Consider the following 25706-nt stretch of genomic DNA (forward strand, 5'->3'; position numbering starts at 1 on the left):
CTAATCATAAATTACTGATGCTTGATCACCACCAATATTTTCCTTAATATCAATGCTTTCTTCAATGTCATTTTCAACAACATCTTTCTTTTTTCGTTTCGTTCTTTTCTTCTTTCGAGTTTTCTTTTCATTCGGTTGATTATCCTGGTCCTGCTGGTCGTCCACGTGATATGAGAGTGCAGTCTCCTGTTCGCATGCCATAACATTAGTAATAGGATAAAAATCTGGTGCAATCTGATTTCCAGATTCTTTTCGTTTTTTCTTTTTCTTCTTCCGTTTTTCTCGACCAGTTTCTTCTGTTGACAGAATATTCACTGGGTTGGATTGAGGTGCATCGTCTAGGTTTTCTGTGCATGGTTTCGTCTTTCTCTTTTTCTTCTTTTTTCGTTTTTTTTGACCATCTCCTTCTGCTGTATTTGCCGCATTTTGTTTGATTTCATCGTCTTGCAATTTAAAGCTACTGTCTGTAAACGTCTTACTCTTCAACGCAGATGACTGGTGGCCTTCGTCAGTTGTCAAAGTTAAAGATGGCAGTTTTGTTTGCATCACCAGGCCGATATTCTGGTAGGTCTGGATATCATTTATCGTTGTAAAATTTTGCGATTTCATATCTGTCTCAGGGGTAATTTCCGCTTGATTCTAAAGAGAAGGAAACACACATCAAACTAATAGTCAAGATAAACTGAATCTATATTACTAAAACCTTTTCACTGCCGATAGGGAGTCGAACTCCGGCCGCATAGGCCACTCCGATCAATACCACAGTCTGTTGCGAATTCATAAAGAGGTCAATCTCATAACGTATGTCCGTTTTATATAATGACGTGTTTTCACAATGGAATCATCGTTAATAAAATTACCAATACCAAGAAACACAATCAAGATGACTTTCTAGTGTATGAAGCCTATGTACTGATACCATCAAGAACACGTACCTGTATGTCTGATGTTATAACAGTACACTCATTATCCTGTCCCAGTTCCATATCCTTTTCATCCTCTTCTGTCTCATTATCACGTGCATTTTTATTTTTCTGTTGAGAAAATTTATGCAATATCAAAAATTGATATTAGAGAAAAGAGAGAGACGAGTCCATTACAGCATTTTCCTTATTTTGTCATGCTTTGGGGAAATTAGTGAAACCATATTTTACGTACCCACAAGACTTCTTTTGTCTTTTTATTTTCGTTTTACAATAAGTTAACCGGGATGGTGTCAGTCAATTCCAGTTAAATGACACAATAAGATTCCCTTGAAGTGACATCATCTGTAGGGCTTATATAATGTTACATTTAATGGGTATGATATCCTTGCTAATCGGGTAACTACCTCAATCACGTGATACTCAGGTTCTAACAGAATTAATCACGTGTTTCATGCTAGCATTGTGACATTATGGCTATGTTGTACAAACATTTGATTACCATGATATGAATATTTTTTATAAATTATCGTTAAGATCAGAAAAATTAGAAATCCACGATCATAGAATTATATTAATTACATCTTACAAAACAAACATATAAAGAGTTAAAGCGGGTACGCTAGTCACTCTAAAGGACGCCACGTTTGCAGTGTGTAATTTGTGTTAGCTCAATGTACAATTGTGGAGAACTAAACATACAAGATATGGAATATAAACTACATAGATATTCAGTAACTGATCACTCCCACACAACCATATAGTGGCCTTACCTTATACCATCTGATGATTAATACCGCGGCACAGATTAACAAAAGGACAATGACGATGACGACGACGATGATGATTACCATTGTAGAATCTGTAAGACAGTAGAAGTTAATACAATAACAGGTATGTTATGGAGTATAAAATTTTCTTATTAGTCTGCCTTAAATTTGTAGCGACAAAACACTGTTATTAGATTTTTATATCGTTGTGAAATATTATTATGTAATAAAAGATGATAATAGATGTCTGTTTTTAGACGAATGACGAAGGACTGTTCTCACCTGTATCAGCGGTAGACGCCTCTGTCGAAGGTGGTTTTATACCAGTCGTGACGTTTGCTGTTGCTGTTTTTTCAGTAGTTTCCGGTGTTGTTGTGGTGGTGATTTCCGGTGTTGTTGTGGTGGTGATTTCCAATGTTGTTGTGGTGGTGATTTCCGGTGTTGTTGTGGTTGTGATTTCCGGTGTTGTTGTGGTCGATGTTTCCGGTGTTGTTGTGGTGCTTTCTGTTGTTGTTGTTGTTGTTGTTGTTGTTGTTGTTGTTGTTGTTGTTGTTGTTGTTGTTGTTGTTGTTATCGGTGTAGTAGTTAAACATTCGTTGATTGGATCTTTTCGAGGGCAATTAATTGTTAAATTGCCAGTAACTGTCAAAGTAGTTAAATGATTGAAAATGACAAATAAAAGTAAATTTCAGTTTTGAAATGAACTACCGTTTAAGAATAAATCAAATTAGCCAGTTTGAAGTAAAAACTGATAATTGCAATAGGATCATATCGTAATTGATCTATTAATTTGTATATACAGTAGGTAAAGTACTGCTGCAAATAAGGAGTTTGATAGATAACTGACTGAGATTTATTAGAAAGTTAGTGAACTTTTATAAAATGAAAAAATATTCAATATTATGTCAGTCATTTCAATAAGTGAGCAGAATATGAGAGGCATTACATTTTGGATACCCCGACCTGCTGAAACTCATTGCTGATCCTGGCAGTAGATGCTGCATTTTATTTATAGACACGAGTGTTGTTGACATGAAACCAAATCATGCAATGAAAATAGCAGGTATCTGTGTGTGAAATACCAAGCAAAAACACGGAATTCAAACACTCAGTAGAAAATTTTCACAACTTTCCTTTAAAATGTTCCATTTTGGGTAGCGTCACGTTAAACCTCGTTGTAGAATTTTTGCTAGAACCCCGGCAAAGAATTTTCATTCAAGGCAAAATTCTGCACATTGGAATATAACTTAGCTATTTCCCTTACATCTTCGTTAATTATGAATATACTATAAATAGATTTCTATGCAGCAACATTGACGCGTGTACATACCCTTAAATGCCAACCAGAAAAGGCCTTGGTTGGCATAGAGACTGCTGTAGAAGACTTCTATGTAGTTGTCATAACTGTTTGCTAAGCTTCGGAGTTTGTAACTAGCATTATCAGCATTGTCGGCACAGTCAATAGTATACAGCGTACCGCTTGTGTCGTTAATCATCAGAGCTTGGTTGCAAGTCCCATTGTCTTGTTGAAAGTTCACGTGAAGACCATATATCTCAACCGTCGACAAGCAGTCTGTTTCAACAGAACATGTCATTGATGTGGATGACGTCAGGAAGGGATAAGTACTGCCCTGAAGATATAGAAGTGACCCGGCTCCGTCATTGGTCAGATCGACGGACGGAAAGCGACCAATTTTTGATTCTAAAAAATACAATGTCATATCACAACGTAAAGCAGATGTCACACCTGTATAAATCGTGTTTTTTTTTTCGTATTTTACCCCTGATTAATCGCTTTTTATTTTTAATTAAGATTCGGAACCAATAAGAGACATTGGAATGTATTTGTAAAACTTATAAATAGAGCTGGAACAGTGACAAATCGATCTCCCTGGAACAGTGACAAATCGATCTCCCTGGAACAGTGGCAAATCGATCTCCCTGGAACAGTGGCAAATCGATCTCCTTGGAACAGTGGCAAAGCGATCTATCTGGAACAAGATAGTTTACTCTGCTTTCTCCAGTTTACTCTGTTGCTATTAAGTGGTTGGACAATGACGACAATGTTTTATACAAGCCGTAAACGCCTAATAACAACTAATTTAATGTGAATAGCGAATGGTTCGATTACCATGGACTATACAATGTAAACCATCGTGTGAGAAAGTATATAAGATCATTGTGAATATTACCATCATTATCAGTTCGTGCCTTTCAGAACGTGAAACTAACCTGGAACACACTGATAGTCGAGGTACATGTAATGTGTCTGACTAGGGTAGACAGTTGAATTACACTCGATGATACTGAGAACGTCCATTCGAGATGCTTGGCGCCTTAAACACGCCGTTCTACCGACACAGGTTTCCAAGTAGTCCGAGGCTATGGCGGGTACATATGTATTCACTAGAGCAACACAGTCCTGGTTCGTGGCAGGGATACAACACTGCTGGACCAGCCCATCTGTAGCGTTAGACTCCATTTCTAGCGGACACACACTAGTACTGAGCTTAGCACCAGCGTACAAACCAATAGGATATAAGTTTTCTGTCGAGGAACAGTTCGCGTCAATAAGAGATTGGTCCCCAGTTCCAAAACAAGCAGTGTCTCGTTCTATCCTTTCGTTGAGTGACTGAAGGGACACTGTCAACGAGAGAAAACACCATACTTGGAATGAATATACATTTGCATTCAAATTATCAGAATACTTACTTAAAATATAAGCGATCATTCTTATCTTCCGTTCAATCGTCTGATAACATACGCAAATAATTACATGGGAAGTCTCGACAATGAAAGGGTTTTTCTTTCTTTCTATATATATTTTATTTCACTTAATTTCTCTTTTTACTCAACATTTCCGTTATTATAAAGCGTATATTTTGGGAAAATGATTTTGACAAGAAGAGGTAAAACAAATTATTAAGATGTTTAATTCGAAAGCAAATAAATTGATTTAGTTTACTCTATTTTGAACATTATTTATTGAATCGATGGCAACACGACATTATCTAAAGTAGGCGTTTCCCACAAAATGGTCGGAGCCAGGAAGAGGTTTCTAACTGGCGGAAATTTTTAAAAACGCAGGTTTATGTTGAAGATAATTTGTCATGTAGGTATTTTTTACACATTGAACAATGCCGTAACTCCTGTTTTCTGACAAAACAAAATGGCCATCGCATAGTGTCTCCTGATTCATCGGAATTTAGATAATATCTGACTTCAATGGAGTTCCTTCACTATGCCAGTGTATACGAGCATAACACAATGCACATATTAATAAGGCTTCAATTTATTGTCATCAAAATACAGGCGATTTCAGTCCAGGTTAATATGAGGGACTTCTGTTACTGGCCCCGTAGAGGGTAGTTAGGGGGACTTATGTTACAGGCCCCGTCGGGGGTAGTTGGGTGACCTATGTTACTGGTCCCGCCAGGGGTAGTTAGGGGGACCTATGTTACTGGTCCCGCCGTGGTAGTTAGGGTGACCTATGTTACTGGTCCCGCCGGGGGTAGTTATGGGGACTTATGTTACTGGCCCCGTTGGGAGTAGTTAGGGGGACCTATGTTACTGGTCCCGCCGTTGGTAGTTAGGGGAACCTATGTTACTAGCTCCGTCGAAGGTAGTTAGGGGGACCTATGTTACGAGCCCCGTCGAGAGTAGTTAGGGGGACCTATGTTACTGGTCCCGCCGAGGGTAGTTAGGTGACTTATGTTACTAGCCCTGTCTGGGGATCTTATGTAACAGGTGCCGAGACAATAAGCCTAATGGAATTATTGCTTCCCTTACACTATCAGGGAGTACAAGTTGTTTATATAACCGAGGACGTGTCAATTCAAGGAACATGTCTTTTTGTCATCGTACAATATGCTGATGTAGGTTTGACTTTCAGTCCTATCTGAAGTATTATCATGATATCAAGACTTTATCGAAATTACGAGAAAAATGAATTCATGGTAATAATAATGAGAAGTTATTTTTCAAACTATAGATAAATGAAAACATTTTGATAATATTATATATTCAATATTTCATTTTTTCCAAGAATTTTTCCATTGTCTTTTCCATGAATTAAAAAAGTAAAAACCATTTTTTCCTATCGAGTTCTAAAACTGTTCATGTAAATGATCTGTAAATATTGATCGATATATTGATGTAAATGATCTGTAAATATTGAGTAAATTATCTGTAAATATTGATCGATATAATGATGTAAATGATCTGTAAATATTGATCGATATAATGCTGTAAATGATCTGTAAATATTGATCGATATATTGACGTAAATGATCTGTAAATATTGATCGATATAATGACGTAAATGATCTGTAAATATTGATCGATATATTGACGTAAATTATCTGTAAATATTGATCGATATAATGCTGTAAATGATCTGTAAATATTGATCGATATATTGACGTAAATGATCTGTAAATATTGATCGATATAATGATGTTATGAAATATTTTTCTGAATTTATTTGTTTTTAATATTCTCAATGGCTGAAATCCGAAATCTGAAATTAATTTTTCATTCATTTTTCATTGCAAGCGGACAGGTACGATGTATGTTAACAGCAGAAAGGCATGTAAGTACATAACTGGTAGCTGTAACCAGCGTTTGTTTCTGAAATGATGGACTACACACTAATTAATAATTAACGTTGTCAATTGAATCGCCAGAGGGCGCAAAAAGACTTGGGCACTCAACGTGTTACACGTGTTACAATATATGATGTAACATTATATCGTATACATCATGTATATAATGATATTGTAGCCGGGTTCCAATGCTACAGTGTTTTATAAAATAACGCTGGATTCATTCCTTTCATACGTTTATTTAGACGCACCAAAAGACCCTACAATAACACAAATAAAACATAAGTTCGTGTATAAGACATATTACAAACTACGCACTGTATGTTATACACTGGACATGGAGTCAACTTTACTTTTTACACATATTTATATTTCCCGTAACGGTTACACTAAACTTTACGAATTCATCAAAATATATATATCCAATGCCAACACATGATAAACTATAGGATTTACCATTTGTATTACACAGATGTAGTTAATAGTTAAATAATATATATACATAATATACCTACCCTATCAATCTGACAGGGGTCTCAAGAGATAACATCCTTTTTTACAATAAAATGATCTATGGTTCTGTTGAAAGAAAAACAACAAAACGTAATTAACTATATTTGTAATAAATTTCTTTAAGATAATTCTGCAAAAATTATTATACCCATTACAAAAGGAATAATGAAAAAACCACAAAGAGACATTTCAATTTCTTCAAATATTTCAATAAATACGAAAATACTAATTCTGTAAAAGTTAACTAACATTATCGTTTAAAATAATTAAATGATATTTCAAATACTTACTATTTTAAAATGTATTTTTGCCACCACAGTCGTCCGTACGTATCTACATATCATTGCGACTGTCCATGTCTCTGTCCAGCGCGTGAATAACGATACAGAACATACAGGTGCACGAACAAGCATGTAATCACGTGACAAGACATTTACATAACAAAACACAGGTGAGAAATTCTTAGAACATACACTGACAAAACAAAACGGTTGGACAAGTACATTTATAAAAATATATATAAATAGATAAAAGTAAAATTGACACTGCCACATACTCCCCCTGCAAATAAGATGACGTCCTCGTCAGTTTTTCTTGGTGACAAGAGACACTACTGCTTCTGTCATCTGTGGAGAGAGATTTAAAAATTCTTTTGAATTAGCTAGTGTCAACAAGTATCTGACTCTACGCAGCCAATCAGGCTCCTGGCCTGACATGACAAACTCACCTGAGGTGAACCACTTGGGTGGAGCTCTAACACGCTCCGACCTCCTGAGCTCAGTCTCTGGCTCCCGAGGTTGCTCACCCTCAACGTCTTGGGGTGGATCGTCATCAACCTCATCATCCCAGTCAGCTGTATGTGGACCATCATCCTGCTGAACTGAAATATCTGTAACTGTAACAGATTCTTCTTCCGGTGTGGAAACATGGACTACCACTGATGAAGTATCACTTTGATCTTCGGGCTCCACCTCCACATCCTCACTCACTGTTTGTTTTGGTTTAGGCTTCCTATGCCTTGGCGCAGGTTTAGGCCTTGTAGGTGCTTTATCATCCATGCTCCTGGAATCTGGCGTCAAATATCCAACTGGAAGAAGATGGTTTCTGTGCATGGTTCTTTTTCTTCCAGTACCATCCTCCCGTTGAATGATATATACTGGAATATCATTGATTGGCTGACTTTCCACTATATAAATTTCACTCTCCCATGGGTCAGCAATCTTGTGCCGGCCTTTGAATGCAAGTACTTTGACAAGTACTCTGTCTCCTGGCTCCAAGGTGGCACCACGTACTCGTACATCATACACCACTTTCTGTTTCCTTTGTGCTTGATCAGCATTCAATGAAGCCAAATGATATGCTTGCTTCAAACGTTCACGTAACTCCTCAACATATGCAGAATATGAGGGTTGATCAGAGTCTTCATCCTGCTCCCTAACGCCAAAAGCAACATCAACTGGTAGTCTGGGGTGTCGACCGAACATCAGGTAGTATGGTGAATACCCTGTTGTCTCGTGCCTAGTGCAGTTGTATGCATTAGTGAAGGGTCCAATAAATGACTTCCAATCTTTCTTTTGGTCTGGATTCAATGTGCGAAGCATGTCAAGCAAAGTTCTGTTAAACCTCTCACACAAACCATTTCCTTGCGGATGATAAGGACTTGTCCTCGACTTCTCTATTCCTAATAGCAGACATAACTCCTTTATGAGATCTCCTTCAAAGTTAGCTCCCTGGTCGGAGTGGATTCGCTTGGGCATCCCATAATGGATGAAGAAGTTATGGTAAAGAGCATCTGCAGTAGTATGAGCCGACATATTCCGAGTAGGTATGGCTTGTGCATATTTAGTGAAGTGATCGGTTATCACTAAAAGATATTGATAATTTCCTTTGGCTGGTTCTAGTGTAAGAAAGTCAATACACACAAGTTCCATTGGCTGTGATGTTTGTATGCTGACAAGTGGGGCTCGGGTTCTTGCTGGTGTCTTGGCTCTGGTACAGCGATCGCACAGCTTCACCCATTCCTCTATGTCCTTGCACATTCCAGGCCAATAGAATCGATCCTGTATGCTTGACGTCGTCCTATCATGCCCAGGGTGTCCTATGTCATTGTGTAAGGCCTGAAGCACCCTCCGTCTCAATGACAAGGGCAATACTAACTGAAGTGTATCATCTTGAGTCTTCTTGTATAGGACCCCTCTGGAGAGAGTTAAGTTGTAAAATTTCTTTGCATAGACCTTGAACTCATTACAATTATCCATAAACCTTGTTGGCCTCTGATGATTCCTGACATAGGGCAATATGTCACCAATTGCTCCGTCCTCACTCTGTAGTTTCCTCATCTGTGTGGGTGTGTATTCTCCGAAGTCTTGTCCAATGTCGGTATCATCTAAGACCTCAGCTGACATGCACATGGTTTCCATAAATGGAGATCCCTCAGTGATGGCATTGCACACAGCTTTGATGCATTCCCTGGTAATGTGTTGGATGTCTGTCCTACAATCATCCTCAAGTCCTGGGTATCTTGATAAAGTATCTGCATCCAGGTTGTTCTTTCCAGGCTTGTAGCGTATGTCAAAGTTGTATGTAGCTAAGGCCGACAACCAGCGATGGCCTGCAGCATCCAGTTTTGCCTTCGAAAGTACATAGGTTAAAGGGTTGTTATCCGTGTAAACTGTGAAGTGGTTTCCATACAAATAATCATGAAACTTGTCGGTAATGGCCCACTTCATAGCTAAAAATTCTAGCTTATGAGCTGGGTAATTCTTCTCCGTTTTTGTAAGTCCACGACTGGCGTAAGCAACTGGACGGCATTTACCATCATGTTCCTGATACAAAACAGCTCCCAAACCGATTGAACTGGCATCTGTATGAAGCTCAAATGGTTTGGTGTAATCGGCAAATCCAAGAACAGGTGGTGATGAAAGAGCTTCTTTCAAGTTTTGGAATGATATTCTTTCCCGGGTGCCCCATTTCCACTCAACTTCTTCCTGCTTCTTAGACTTTGCTGACTTCTTATGAGTAGGCGGTAGTAAATCAGTGAGCGGTCTGGCAATATGAGCAAAGTTGGGTACAAATTTGCGATAATATCCGGCAAATCCTAAAAATTGTCTTACATCTTCAGGCGTTGATGGTTCTGGCCAATCTCGAATCTTTGCAATCTTGTCTGGATCAGCTTCTATACCAGCCTCCGATACAATATGTCCTACGTACTTCACTCGATTCCTGAAGAAACAGCATTTCATTGGCGACAACTTCAAATCGCAATCCCTGAGTCTCTGAAATATCTTTTCAAGACGACGTAAATGTTCTTCATAAGTATTTGAAAACACAATAAGATCATCCAAATAGATAAGACAAATGTTCAAATGAAGATCACCAAGACATTCTTCCATTAGATGCTGATAGGTCGCTGGGGCGTTGGACAATCCAAAAGGCATACGGTTAAATTCGAAAAATCCTAACGGTCCAACAGTGAATGCTGTTCTTTCTTTGTGTGGTTCATCTATCTCCACCTGGTGGTAACCACTCTTCATATCCAGCACAGTGAAAAACTTGTTACCACTCAAACAGTCTAAGATCTCCTCTATTCTAGGCAAGGCGTAAGAATCTTTGATAGTGCGATTATTCAATTGCCGGTAATCCACACACATCCTTAAACTGCCATCTTTTTTCCTCACCAACACAACATTAGAAGTCCATGGTGAATGCGACTTCCTGATGATCCCTCCTGACAAAAGTTGCTGAAGGTGTCCTTTAACCTCCTCCAACATGGATGGTGGGATTCTTCGGTGACGTTGCTTGAAAGGGGTTTCGTCTTCAAGTCTTATCCTGTGCTGTACCATAGTGGAATGACCAATATCATTATCATGTTTCGAGAATATATCCTCATACTTCTTGATCAGTTCCATTCCCTCACTAAGCTGATACGGTGACAAAGGCACATCCTTCGATGAGAAAAAATCTAGGATATCCAATATACTGAGTCTCTCCTTTTGCTCCATGGAGGGCAGTGGTTTCTCCATGACTACTGGTTAGAGCTCACAAATCACTGCCTTCGGATGGATGGTCAGTGTCCGGCTGGTGACATTGGAAAGCTGCACAGATACAGTTCTATTTTTATCACCGAAATCTATGACTCCAGGTGTCAAATCCAGTAATGTTGAAATGGTAGCTAGTTTCGATGGCTGCAGCATGGCGCAGGTCTTATGATAGCTTATTGCTTTGTCAATGTAATCTTTCAAAGTAACGTAGCTATTCGGCTGCATCACAATACTTTTAGTCTCCGCACATCTAACAAGACCGAGTCTGTTTTCATTCCTGACTAACTCTTGCTTCCTTAAAGACAAACATCTGAATGCAAGATACCAGGGTGAATGAAGATCTGCTTGTTGTAGAAATCTTGCTCCATACTTACCTTTACAGGCATACATCATAGGGAACAGTACATTCGTGCCAAGTAGCAAAGGAACTGTTGAGTTATAACTGCTACCCGGGACAACTAATAATAAGCAGGCCAGTGACTCCCCACTAAGTCCAGGTACTGCTATATCTGTCTCTATATAACCAGAATATTGCAGGAGATTACCATCTGCACACTCCACATTCAGAAAATCTGTAATGGGCATGAGCTGACAAACATCTGACAGGAAGTTTCTGTAATAATGCTCAGAAATTGTTGAAACAGTGGAACCTGTGTCGAGCAAAGCTTGAACATTACTCTTAGCAAGGAACACTGATACTTCATTGGGAGTACCCACAAGCTCTCCGGGTACCTGGATCTTCCTATCCTGTACATGATAGTTAAAAGCTCTTCTCTCACAGCCTATGAGCTGCCCTTTTTCATAGGCCTCTCCCCGTTTAAATGGTCTAACCGGATGCGACACCCAAGCTTAATGTGACCTCTCTGTCCGCATCGCCAGCACAACGGGCCATCATCATGGGGTTGAGATGTCTTTGACTCCTGAGGGTTAAAATGACGCTGTCCCTGCTGAGATTGCTCTCCCTGTTGATTGGTCCAAGACTTGCCCGCTCCAGACTTCCTGTTGAACTTCTGATACTGCTTTGTAACCTTTTTCATTTTAGCCATGTCTAGTCAACTGCTTGATCATCCCCTTCATTTCCTTTATGTCATCTGTTGCTTCAGAACTAGCCATGCAAGCAGGATTGGGCTTCGTTTTCATCTTTGACTCTTCAGGGTGGGGCTTCTTTGTCTGGGTCTCCTCCTCTCTATTCCTGAGATCTTGCTCCACCTGGCGGATTGCAATCACAAGACGATCAAAGTCTTGGATGGTGTCATACTTATGGCCTGTAATATCCTTTAAATCTCTTCTAAGGCCTGTCCAAAACATCGTTCTCAGCATATCTCCTGAGTGGGCATAAGTCACCTCTCTTCTCTTCACAGCTTTATTCAGTATATCCTCTAATCTACAACTCCAAGAGGCTGTATCCTCCCCCTCCTTCTGACGTGCGCTGTAAAACTGTGCCAGAAGTGCTTCACCCTTTTCCACAGTGCCGAAGATACTATCCATCTTGATTAGGATATTTCTAACTGACACATCCAATCCAAGATGCATGACGACCGTTCCAGCTTTTCCCTTCAATGATCTTCGAAGTACATGGGCCACCACATCTTCTCCATGAGACAACAGCAAGGACTCCACCTCGTGCTTCCATAAATCATAGGATGTGTCCTTTTCTTCTCCAGAAAAGGTGGAAATCCTCACAGGTGGGCTGACTGTAACTGACACAGGATTGGGCATGGCACTTGCCCCATCTTCCTGTTTAGGATCCTTAGTACTGGTACTCCCCTTGGACTTGATCCATGATCGCAGCTCCTCAGACTTAAGTTTGCCTTCTTGGGGTTTGTAACCCATGGCTAAAAGAGTAGCTGTAATAACCTCAATGTCCTTCCCTGAAAATGATTTGTCGGACATGATGAATAAATAATTGGACAAAAGGCAAAAAAATTTTAAAGCAATACACCTGAAACGAAATATCTACTAAAAAAAACACATCAGGACCAGCTCTCTAACACATTTGTATTACGTCAGCTGTAAATAAACAATATTCATATCAAAATACTTAGTTTACACTGATCGCTGGGTTTTACCTGATATATTTTCCAAGTAATCCTTCTGAATGAGAAAAATGCTGTAAAATATTAGCTTAGTTCCAACAGCAAGGAATATTGAGTACAAGTTCAACAAAAAATCAACACAAGAAACACGCACACATGTACATATATATATAAGACATAAAGTGCAACATAAAACATCAGTCACAGAAATCAGGAATGTCAATTGCGAGGTCAAGTCAACTGTTTCCTAGTCAAAATAGTGACCGGGTAGGCAATATCTATACGAGATCTACTTCAAATGACAAAAGAAAAAAAATGAAAAGTTTCATCAAAACTGGAAATCCTATCGGATATAAGGTAATTTGAATCTGGAGTAAATATTCCAAGTCGGAACACAAAATTATAGTTGGGTAGAAAATAAGTAATAATAATTTACGGGGTTTGAATAAATAAAAAATAAATAAATGAAAATTAATAAGCGAGAAAAAGAATGAAAAGCAATGGAAACAATGTAAGTATCAGCAAAGAGGAAATATTTCTACTTCCTAAGCTTATACCTATATTAGTATAACCTTACTACACCTCTGTACACGAGATTCAAAACAATCAAGACAACATCTAAATTCTAACAAACACACAAATGAATGCGATCCAAAAGAACATGAAAGAAATAAACACACAAAATGGGTATCAACTGTGAGTTGTAATATTAAAGTCAAGAGTTCACGAGTAAATGTCCTTGAAATTAATAAAACACTCGAGACCACTGCAGTTCAAAACAGGTGTTGTTCACTCAGGCATGACACGGTCGTCGACGAATTCACCTGTAGGCCTATCGAGTCGTCTCGGTAGTAAAGCACACGCGTAACACAATGTAAAAATAGTGAAGTACACAACAAATGTTATGATAAAAATAACAGTTTTATATAAATCGACAGCTTCCAGTATGCATACTATCTGCTTGGAAACATAAAATGTTAATACAAGGAACGGTTTTATTTACCAAATAATACATCCACTCCGGTATAAATCGAATAATCCATGCTGATCAGTCAGACAACACAGAATTCAAAAACGTGGATTTCTTCCGGAAGTGCTAATACCTGACCTGGAAGGTCAAGGACACACAGCGATGGTCCAGAACTTCAAAACGAGGCTCCGTGATTTCAAATTTGCCGGGAGCTCCCGTATCGTGTGTGAGTGTGTGTCCCTACATGGGCGCCAAAATGTAGCCGGGTTCCAATGCTACAGTGTTTTATAAAATAACGCTGGATTCATTCCTTTCATACGTTTATTTAGACGCACCAAAAGACCCTACAATAACACAAATAAAACATAAGTTCGTGTATAAGACATATTACAAACTACGCACTGTATGTTATACACTGGACATGGAGTCAACTTTACTTTTTACACATATTTATATTTCCCGTAACGGTTACACTAAACTTTACGAATTCATCAAAATATATATATCCAATGCCAACACATGATAAACTATAGGATTTACCATTTGTATTACACAGATGTAGTTAATAGTTAAATAATATATATACATAATATACCTACCCTATCAATCTGACAGGGGTCTCAAGAGATAACATCCTTTTTTACAATAAAATGATCTATGGTTCTGTTGAAAAAAAAACAACAAAACGTAATTAACTATATTTGTAATAAATTTCTTTAAGATAATTCTGCAAAAATTACTGTTCCCATTACAAAAGGAATAATGAAAAAACCACAAAGAGATATTTCAATTTCTTCAAATATTTCAATAAATACGAAAATACTAATTCTGTAAAAGTTAACTAACATTATCGTTTAAAATAATTAAATGATATTTCAAATACTTACTATTTTAAAATGTATTTTTGCCACCACAGTCGTCCGTACGTATCTACATATCATTGCGACTGTCCATGTCTCTGTCCAGCGCGTGAATAACGATACAGAACATACAGGTGCACGAACAAGCATGTAATCACGTGACAAGACATTTACATAACAAAACACAGGTGAGAAATTCTTAGAACATACACTGACAAAACAAACCGGTTGGACAAGTACATTTATAAAAATATATATAAATAGATAAAAGTAAAATTGACACTGCCACAATATAAACACTCCAGAAAGCAAGCTTTGATTGAGTACGACAGATATACTCTCTACGAACCGAGTCTGTTATAAAATGGTCTGTGCATAAGTCAAACGGTGATGAAAAGGCCGAGCAGTCCTTACTTCCTCACCTATTATAGTTATTACAATAGCACCATATATATCGCGAATGTTTGAAACTAGAAGGAAGTTAACGTGGCTTCCATAGGATGACTGTGATGCTGTATTCAGTTTTCTATGTTATTTTTACGAGGTATCAAACACCAGCCTCTTATTTCAATCTTAGATTTCTACAACGAAACCATCATTGACAGCTTTCTAACAAACTGTAGGACAAACGTGATGATTTCCGTATTGTGAATTTTTCATTTCTTAATACCTGCATCTTCAACTATGATATTTGCAAGTCACAGGTGATTCGATATACAAAGTCATGTTCCCATCATCACGATTAAGTCGTCGACTGACTGATAAACTCGTAACACAGGGGCTTAAAAGATGTAGGATAATTGAAATTATGGAGAAGTTTTGCGATCGTTGTAGTAACCTCATTGAGAAATATTCTATTTCTTTGTGCTATATGAGATTTACATGAAGCAGAAGACGCCTACACTTCCGAAACACCTTGTCCTTGTACTTTTTTCAGGAGCCTCCGTGTATATCATTCTGTTGTTCATATTTTGCCCTAGTTTTATTGAATTTGAGTCTGGATTATGATTAGGTTGACTTTGTTGTTTTTCAAAAGTATGACGCTTCCTACCAATTTCGCCCTGATGTCCATAATGTATATTCGAATGTTTTGATATGTAAGGGCCGGTATATAGAGCCATGTACTATACACTTTAACAGCAAAATAGAATGCTTTTCAATAATCATGAATACAGAAAATAACCTCATGCGGGTAATACCAGACAACATTCATTTACAATAAACTTCAGACGAAGTACAGTTGTTGATTTACTATAATCTATACAAACATTCTGTATTTAATAGGCGAGACCTGTTATGAAAGCACCGAGCCGATTATAAGAGCAAGTTTATGTATGTACGTCTAACGCCTACTGATCACAAATAGTACGAGTGTCTTCACCAATTTCGTCTGCATACATCTGATATAGCGTTTACAAATGTTTAATCGAATGATAACTTAGTGTCAACGCACAATAGAAACACAGTTAAACAAGCGGTAAATCACTGATTGTTCCTGATATTTTTGTTCCTCAAATCGATGGTGGATCTAATAGATCAGTTATTTAATGTTATAGAGAGAATATAGATATAATACATTTTGTGCTCAATCGAAGAAAATGATATTAATTACAAAATACATATGTAGTAAGAAAAAATAGAATTATGAAAATTCAAAAACGTACCCATTTCCACAAGGAAAACGTTGATTATCCCAGCATACAGAATCATGGCCGAACTTAAGCTTATAGAAGGCTTGTAGCAGTGAGAACCAGGAAGTTTATGATGGCATATCAGTGGTTATAGTCGACCAGTTGTATTGTTGTAGAGTTGGCTGGCATTCAATATCTGGTAAAGTGAATTGATTTGTAATTGTTACATTTCATTGTGCTATCAATACAAAACACAAGACTCTTTAGATAGCAACGGTATATTTAAGAATTCAAAAAAAGATTGACAGATTGTCTAGACCTATGAATAGATCTTTAGTTCTGTTGGATATGACATAAGAACGAGTTCAGTATATATATGTTTTGTCCTGTATGGTGAGCTTAGTGTATAATAAGATAATGTTTTGTTGTCCTGTATGGTGAGCTGTGTGTATGACAGGGTAATGTTTTGTTGTCCTGTATGGTGAGCTGTGTGTATGATAGGGTAATGTTTTGTTGTCCTGTATGGTGAGCTGTGTGTATAGCAAGATACTGTTTTGTTGTCCTGTATGGTAAGCTTAGTGTATGATAGGGTAATGTTTTGTTGTCCTGTATGGTGAGCTGTGTGTATAATAAGATACTGTTTTGTTGTCCTGTATGGTGAGCTGTGTGTATGATAGGGTAATGTTTTGTTGTCCTGTATGGTGAGCTGTGTGTATGATAAGATAATGTTTTGTTGTCCTGTATGGTGAGCTGTGTGTATGATAGGGTAATGTTTTGTTGTCCTGTATGGTGAGCTGTGTGTATGACAGGGTAATGTTTTGTTGTCCTGTATGGTGAGCTGTGTGTATGATAGGGTAATGTTTTGTTGTCCTGTATGGTGAGCTGTGTGTATGAAGATAATGTTTTGTTGTCCTGTATGGTGAGCTTAGTGTATGATAGGGTAATGTTTTGTTGTCCTGTATGGTGAGCTGTGTGTATAGTAAGATAATGTTTTGTTGTCCTGTATGGTAAGCTTAGTGTATGATAGGGTAATGTTTTGTTGTCCTGTATGGTGAGCTGTGTGTATAATAAGATACTGTTTTGTTGTCCTGTATGGTGAGCTGTGTGTATGATAGGGTAATGTTTTGTTGTCCTGTATGGTGAGCTGTGTGTATAGTAAGATAATGTTTTGTTGTCCTGTATGGTGAGCTGTGTGTATGATAGGGTAATGTTTTGTTGTCCTGTATGGTGAGCTGTGTGTATGATAGGGTAATATTTTGTTGTCCTGTATGGTGAGCTTAGTGTATAATAAGATAATGTTTTGTTGTCCTGTATGGTGAGCTGTGTGTATAGTAAGATACGGTTTTGTTGTCCTGTATGGTGAGTTTAGTGTAGGATAGGGTAATGTTTTGTTGTCCTGTATGGTGAGCTGTGTGTATAATAAGATACTGTTTTGTTGTCCTGTATGGTGAGCTGTGTGTATGATAGGTTAATGTTTTGTTGTCCTGTATGGTGAGCTGTGTGTATGATAGGGTAATGTTTTGTTGTCCTGTATGGTGAGCTTAGTGTATAATAAGATACTGTTTTGTTGTCCTGTATGGTGAGCTTAGTGTATGATAGGGTAATGTTTTGTTGTCCTGTATGGTGAGCTGTGTGTATAGTAAGATACTGTTTTGTTGTCCTGTATGGTGAGCTTAGTGTATGATAGGGTAATGTTTTGTTGTCCTGTATGGTGAGCTGTGTGTATAGTAAGATAATGTTTTGTTGTCCTGTATGGTAAGCTGTGTGTATAGTAAGATACTGTTTTGTTGTCCTGTATGGTGAGCTTCGTGTATGATAGGTAATGTTTTGTTGTCCTGTATGGTGAGCTTAGTGTATAGTAAGATAATGTTTTGTTGTCCTGTATGGTAAGCTTAGTGTATAGTAAGATACTGTTTTGTTGTCCTGTATGGTGAGCTGTGTGTATGATAGGGTAATGTTTTGTTGTCCTGTATGGTGAGCTGTGTGTATAGTAAGATAATGTTTTGTTGTCCTGTATGGTGAGCTGTGTGTATGATAGGGTAATGTTTTGTTGTCCTGTATGGTGAGCTGTGTGTATGATAGGGTAATATTTTGTTGTCCTGTATGGTGAGCTTAGTGTATAATAAGATAATGTTTTGTTGTCCTGTATGGTGAGCTGTGTGTATAGTAAGATACTGTTTTGTTGTCCTGTATGGTGAGTTTAGTGTATGATAGGGTAATGTTTTGTTGTCCTGTATGGTGAGCTGTGTGTATAATAAGATACTGTTTTGTTGTCCTGTATGGTGAGCTGTGTGTATGATAGGTTAATGTTTTGTTGTCCTGTATGGTGAGCTGTGTGTATGGTGAGCTGTGTGTATGGGTAATGTTTTGTTGTCCTGTATGGTGAGCTGTATGTATAATAAGATACTGTTTTGTTGTCCTGTATGGTGAGCTTAGTGTATGATAGGGTAATGTTTTGTTGTCCTGTATGGTGAGCTGTGTGTATAGTAAGATACTGTTTTGTTGTCCTGTATGGTGAGTTTAGTGTATGATAGGGTAACATTTTGTTGTCCTGTATGGTGAGCTGTGTGTATAGTAAGATAATGTTTTGTTGTCCTGTATGGTAAGCTGTGTGTATAGTAAGATACTGTTTTGTTGTCCTGTATGGTGAGCTTAGTGTATGATAGGTAATGTTTTGTTGTCCTGTATGGTAAGCTTAGTGTATAGTAAGATACTGTTTTGTTGTCCTGTATGGTGAGCTGTGTGTATGATAGGGTAATGTTTTGTTGTCCTGTATGGTGAGCTGTGTGTATGATAGGGTAATGTTTTGTTGTCCTGTATGGTGAGCTTAGTGTATAGTAAGATAATGTTTTGTTGTCCTGTATGGTGAGCTTAGTGTATGATAGGGTAATGTTTTGTTGTCCTGTATGGTGAGCTGTGTGTATAATAAGATAATGTTTTGTTGTCCTGTATGGTGAGCTGTGTGTATGATAGGGTAATGTTTTGTTGTCCTGTATGGTGAGCTTAGTGTATAATAAGATACTGTTTTGTTGTCCTGAATGGTGAGCTGTGTGTATGATAGGGTAATGTTTTGTTGTCCTGTATGGTGAGTTTAGTGTATGATAGGTAATGTTTTGTTGTCCTGTATGGTGAGCTTAGTGTATGATAGGGTAATGTTTTGTTGTCCTGTATGGTGAGCTTAGTGTATCGTAAGATAATGTTTTGTTGTCCTGTATGGTGCGCTTAGTGTATAATAAGATACTGTTTTGTTGTCCTGTATGGTGAGCTGTGTGTATGATAGGTAATGTTTTGTTGTCCTGTATGGTGAGTTTAGTGTATGATAGGTAATGTTTTGTTGTCCTGTATGGTGAGCTTAGTGTATAGTAAGATACTGTTTTGTTGTCCTGTATGGTGAGCTGTGTGTATGATAGGGTAATGTTTTGTTGTCCTGTATGGTGAGATTCGTGTATGATAGGGTAATGTTTTGTTGTCCTGTATGGTGAGCTGTGTGTATAATAAGATACTGTTTTGTTGTCCTGTATGGTGAGCTTAGTGTATGATAGGGTAATGTTTTGTTGTCCTGTATGGTGAGCTGTGTGTATAGTAAGATAATGTTTTGTTGTCCTGTATGGTGAGCTGTGTGTATAGTAAGATAATGTTTTGTTGTCCTGTATGGTGAGCTTAGTGTATAGTAAGATACTGTTTTGTTGTCCTGTATGGTGAGCTGTGTGTATGATAGGGTAATGTTTTGTTGTCCTGTATGGTGAGATTCGTGTATGATAGGGTAATGTTTTGTTGTCCTGTATGGTGAGCTGTGTGTATAATAAGATACTGTTTTGTTGTCCTGTATGGTGAGCTGTGTGTATGATAGGGTAATGTTTTGTTGTCCTGTATGGTGAGCTGTGTGTATAGTAATATAATGTTTTGTTGTCCTGTATGGTGAGCTGTGTGTATAGTAAGATAATGTTTTGTTGTCCTGTATGGTGAGCTGTGTGTATAGTAAGATAATGTTTTGTTGTCCTGTATGGTGAGCTGTGTGTATGATAGGGTAATGTTTTGTTGTCCTGTATGGTGGGCTTAGTGTATAGTAAGATACTGTTTTGTTGTCCTGTATGGTGAGCTGTGTGTATAGTAAGATAATGTTTTGTTGTCCTGTATGGTAAGCTGTGTGTATAGTAAGATACTGATTTGTTGTCCTGTATGGTAAGCTGTGTGTATAGTAAGATACTGATTTGTTGTCCTGTATGGTAAGCTTAGTGTATGATAGGGTAATGTTTTGTTGTCCTGTATGGTGAGCTGTGCGTATAGTAAGATAATGTTTTGTTGTCCTGTATGGTGAGCTTATTGTATTCACTGTTCGGGTCACTTTTATTGTATTTACTGTTCGGGTCGATCTTATTGTTTTCACTGTTCGGGATGCTCTCACTGTATTCAATGTTTTTAGTATTTTTCTAAGTATTCACTGTTTCAGTGGCTTTTATTGTACCCCTATTTGAGTTGTTTTCTATGTATTCACTGTTCGGGTCTATGTTATTGTATTCACTGTTCGGGTCTATGTTATTGTATACACTGTTTTTAGTTTTCTACGTATTCATTGTTCGGGTCTATGTTATTGTATTCACTGTTCGGGTCTATGTTATTGTATTCACTGTTCGGGTCTATGTTATTGTATTCACTGTTCGGGTCTATGTTATTGTATTCACTGTTCGGGTCTATGTTATTGTATTCACTGTTCGGGTCTATGTTATTGTATTCACTGTTCGGGTCTATGTTATTGTATTCACTGTTCGGGTCTATGTTATTGTATTCACTGTTCGGGTCTATGTTATCGATCTTATTGTATTCACTGTTCGGGTCTATGTTATTGTATTCACTGTTCGGGTCTATGTTATTGTATTCACTGTTCGGGTCTATGTTATTGTATTCACTGTTCGGGTCTATGTTATTGTATGCACTGTTCGGGTCTATGTTATTGTATTCACTGTTCGGGTCTATGTTATTGTATTCACTGTTCGGGTCTATGTTATTGTATTCACTGTTCGGGTCTATGTTATTGTATTCACTGTTCGGGTCTATGTTTTTGTATTCACTGTTCGGGTCTATGTTATTGTATTCACTGTTCGGGTCTATGTTATTGTATTCACTGTTCGGGTCTATGTTATTGTATTCACTGTTCGGGTCGATCTTATTGTATTCACTGTTCGGGTCTATGCTATTGTATTCACTGTTCGGGTCTATGTTATTGTATTCACTGTTCGGGTCTATGTTATTGTATTCACTGTTCGGGTCTATGTTATTGTATTCACTGTTCGGGTCTATGTTATTGTATTCACTGTTCGGGTCTATGTTATTGTACCCCTATTTGAGTTGTTTTCTAAGTATTCACTGTTCGGGTCTATGTATATTGACCATTATATGCTTCGTGCTTTATGACATTATCCAATGAGTGAGAATCTGACCATTTTAGTCGAGTTCTTTTGTCGTTAGACCAAGGTCCATGCTTAGTGTCTTTAAACTTCCATTCTTACCAAGGAGACCGATTCGATTAACAACAGTGATCTCGAACTTTTTCGTTTTATACCAGAAAACGTAAAGGTAAACAGAACCTTTCAGTGCGGATTCATCAATATCTACAGTATATATATATACATATATATCGTCGTAAGATATCATTTTAAAAAAATGCATTATAACATTTTGTTCAAAACTGTATAATTCCGACTTTCTTCCATTGTCCAGAAAGCCTATTTGTATTAGCTGAAAACGAGTTCCTTTCATGATCGCCAATTTCTCGAGGTTTTATCAAACATGTCTATGTAGACCAATCTGAATTACATTACCGTGACATTCATACGAAGGGGCCCTAGATCATACATAATATCGTCTGGATGCAATTTACAGCAACTGAGTAAAAGTTAAATAAACGGATTTAAAGACAGAACCTGTTGCAATCACACATCTCATATATATTAACTTTTTGCACAGACAATAATGGACATCCATTCATAAATACCATGAAATGATGAAACGGTTAATGTGTATTCACAAGAAACTCTAACAGTGTAAAAACACTAGTATACCGTACCTCACATGGCACGGCCGCATGCATAGTATCGATTAGGAGAAGGCAAAAGCGGAACACACAAGGGAGATTTGTTCGTGTGACAACCCATGCTTGACAGGAAAATCACACTTGGGTTCTTCTTGAAGATGTGTTTAACACGCTCTTGTATTCTGTATATATACAACAGGACAAATCTTAATCGCGGTGTTTCAAATATATTCATTTCAAATGCACTCATTTCAGAATACCAATGAAACCGGACCGTAAACTAATGTTGGGCATTTTGTAAATTGTGGTAATGAATTTCGATCTTCACCTCTGTTTAACTGATTTTATTTAATTATTTTTACATGTTATCATTAGGTATCACGAGATAGGTAACACATATAGAACGTATGTGAAAGAGATCCGCAACACCAGAGCCTAATAGCTTCAAAATCTCACCATATTTCAGTTTTTTCGCGAAAATATTGCTACGTAGTTGGTTATTTTAAACATTAATACCCTTCAATAGGCTGATTTTATTCGTCGCATTGAATTTCAAGTGAACCAGAACCATGCATGCAAATGACTCTAAAACCACATAAACGACTCCATGACACCAATATAAGAACAACACCAAAGGAGGATGGTGGGCGTGTCTTTGCTTTAAAATTGGGTGCTTTTACACGTCACCATGTCCAAATTTGACAACATATTTAAATGAGCTATCTAAATATGCTAATTGGATATTTCCGATGTACGCTTGATCAAGATCTATTTATTATGTAAGTAATCAACACGGACTAGATGAATTCGATTTTAATTTCCTGGTGATTGGAATATAAAGAAAAGCACACTTACTTCTTACCTTTTCACTTTTTGTTCAAGATTTTATCATCGCAACGTAGTAAAATGTTACAATGAACTTGTTTATTTTTCATTGAATGATATATGTCTAACAAGTCATCATTGTTTGATTCCAAGATGAGCGTTTGTAACGATTATACATAATTCATAGAAAATGTGAAACACATACTGCAGTCGTCATCTTACAGTGTAAAACAGATTATCTGTCGTACGACATTTAACGTACACTTACAGAAAAAAATCTAGAGAATAGATACTTTATTTTCTCAATTAAATCGTTGATTGTTTGAGAGGTGAAATTTAATCTTAACGTAAATCTTTTGATTCTCGCGTGGTTTTCAATCACTAGAACTTCAGTTTATCTCTTACGCGTGCGAAATTCTTTTTCTCATCAACAACAAAAAAGTGGTATGACATAGATATTTCTATAAGGAACTTTCATTCTCTCAATGCATTTAAATCAATTATCAGTAAGACAGAAATAATACATAACAAATGCCTTTAGGTATGTGATTTACGTAATTTAAACATACTTCATTTCCGTTTGAGAAATCCTGCCAGATCTCTTGATTACGCATTTTCAGAGCAAAAGGTAATACAGCTGAATGTAGGTGCAGCAACCCATATGTTATTGGGAGTTCGAACAAAACACAACAACGACTGACTTCAATGCTCCCGCTACCAATATATTTATCATTAAGTCATGGTTAGCGAAATTTGTATTAGCTGGGGTTGCTGAAAGACCAATTTTTTAATAAATACAAACGTTCCGGTTTTCTTCTCTTGTGATGGGTTTGTAAGACCTTCAAATATATGTTTACTCTGCCCTCTCCTGGATTACAAATAACATAATGTATGTTTTCTCTGACAATCGGATATGCTCGTCATAAATTAAGAATTAAGACTCTTTTACATAAATCCTTGATAGTATAGCATCCTTGATCTTATTAGCACATCATTATTCTGTTTTACTTGAAGGCATGAGATTTAATATGGTCGATACTCGTTAGTATGCTTTGTGGTTCCATTATTGCTAACCTTGTTGTCAGATGAGAACGCGACAAATCTTACATAGATTGACCTAGATTTACACACAGGGTACCGATGATGAAGCACAAGACGTTGATCTTTCTGTCCTTATTCTTCTCGTTGTTTTTTAGGCAGTTTCCGTGTATAATTTTCCTTTTTGGGTGTGATCCGATCGTATGATGAATTCTGAAGGCAGTTCTTTTAATAGGCCAATATTCTGTGTTTTAATATCAAATAGTCGATTTTTTTAATCCAATGGTTGCAAAATAATTCTTATAAAACGAATAAATGAATCATATATATACATTAGAATTACCGCCTCGGACCCACTGCTATAGTTTTGTATCAAATACAAAGTTACTGTTAGTATAACTTCCATTATTAACAGGGATATCGTCGAAGCGTGACGATACATGATCATCGCATTTTGAAAAATTACAGTAGTCTCGTATCTTAATTACACACGCTAGGAATGACGCGAGACAAAATAAACAGCCTGCGTAGATAAAAGGCACTGTGTAGTCGTTTGTAACGTCTGATATCCAACCTGGAAAAAACATTGTTATCCTTAATAATGTATTGAAATCAACATACCATATAGCGGATAGTTTTCACGGGTCAAAATTATTTTCATTTAAAACGAACGAATTATATTTTAAGGAATTAAAATTCCGTATCCTGGATAAACATCTATCAAACACGTGTCTCGTTATTTTGTATACTCTGTACAGCTTCTAGTTCTGTGAGGCAGGTAACTTCCCTCTCATAGTACACAGACGCGTTCAACATTTGATATTGACAAACCTGGCCAATTTACGTGTAACAGTGACCTGAGAAACAACTGTATGATATACTTTAATTCATTGTATCAAATTCTGAATTTTTATTGAAAAGTGTCTTTTGTACAAAGTTCAATACATGTACGTGGTTCACTTACGTTTGATAACAGGTGCGATTAAGTTACCTTTGAAAGTACCCAGCCTTGCCAAGCATTGAAAATTTATTGACATGGCCAACCTTTGTACAATATTAAATATTTTTATACATAATTGATTTACCTTTGTAAATAAAAAACCCCACTGTCCTGTTTATTTGTGATTTTACTTCTTTATTTTATCCCCAACTTACCATTGTTACCACATAGAAGCTGTCAATATATCCATGTCATGTCCAACTTAAACATGACATTACATAGACAATGTCAATTCAAACGGGATTTTACATTTTTGTGTTTAACTTATATTTGATATCTGTTTTCGACACTTTTGTAGACAGCATTTGAATCTATGGCTCGGACATTTGTGCATTTATAAAGCTTTAGATGTAGAAAAGGCGCATATTAATGTTTACAAAAGACTCCGGAGTATAAAGAAAACACCATGTAACAGTTGAGTATATTACAAGTTAAGACAACAATCAATTTAACATGAATACTTAA

The 25706-nt window shown here is 37.2% G+C and overlaps 3 protein-coding genes across 3 annotated transcripts in view; all 3 read right to left on the bottom strand.

Annotated features, from left to right (window-relative positions):
* On the bottom strand, nt 1–24290 carry LOC132561268 (location of vulva defective 1-like). The gene is made up of 8 exons (XM_060225995.1): nt 24278–24290; nt 16381–16543; nt 3926–4336; nt 3024–3395; nt 1976–2335; nt 1697–1785; nt 936–1034; nt 1–639 (listed from the first exon to the last, which is right to left on the bottom strand). Exons 2-8 carry the CDS (start codon nt 16424–16426, stop codon nt 1–3), a joined length of 2016 nt encoding a protein of 671 aa, XP_060081978.1. The 5' UTR covers nt 16427–16543; nt 24278–24290.
* On the bottom strand, nt 20902–22435 carry LOC132561269 (GATA zinc finger domain-containing protein 14-like). Its single transcript, XM_060225996.1, has 2 exons — nt 22412–22435; nt 20902–21684 (listed from the first exon to the last, which is right to left on the bottom strand). The coding sequence occupies exons 1-2, from the start codon at nt 22433–22435 to the stop codon at nt 20902–20904; spliced, it is 807 nt and encodes a 268-aa protein (XP_060081979.1).
* Nucleotides 23917–25706, bottom strand: part of LOC132561281 (monocarboxylate transporter 14-like) — a 15517-nt gene continuing 13727 nt past the window's right edge. Inside the window, exon 7 of the mRNA XM_060226007.1 lies at nt 23917–24815. Coding sequence (XP_060081990.1) covers nt 24601–24815 — 215 coding nt within the window. The 3' untranslated portion in view covers nt 23917–24600. The remainder of the gene's footprint in view (nt 24816–25706) is intronic.

This window comes from Ylistrum balloti, unplaced genomic scaffold, assembly GCF_031769215.1.
Source record: "Ylistrum balloti isolate Yb309-2 unplaced genomic scaffold, AGI_CSIRO_Ybal_v1 Utg371186, whole genome shotgun sequence".
Classification (NCBI taxonomy): Eukaryota; Metazoa; Mollusca; class Bivalvia; order Pectinida; family Pectinidae; genus Ylistrum; species Ylistrum balloti.

Bases quoted from the DNA above. Each gene is read 5' to 3' on its own strand.
- LOC132561268 (XM_060225995.1), bottom strand. From the start codon at position 16,426: ATGATTCTGTATGCTGGGATAATCAACGTTTTCCTTGTGGAAATGG. The intron at 4,337-16,380 runs GTACGTTTTTGA...TCTCGTTGACAG, and splicing joins CGTTTTCCTTGTGGAAATGG to TGTCCCTTCAGTCACTCAAC. The intron at 1,786-1,975 runs GTGAGAACAGTC...ACTGTCTTACAG, and splicing joins GGCGTCTACCGCTGATACAG to ATTCTACAATGGTAATCATC.
- LOC132561269 (XM_060225996.1), bottom strand. From the start codon at position 22,435: ATGCATGCGGCCGTGCCATGTGAG. The intron at 21,685-22,411 runs GTACGGTATACT...CAACTCAAATAG, and splicing joins ATGCGGCCGTGCCATGTGAG to GGGTACAATAACATAGACCC.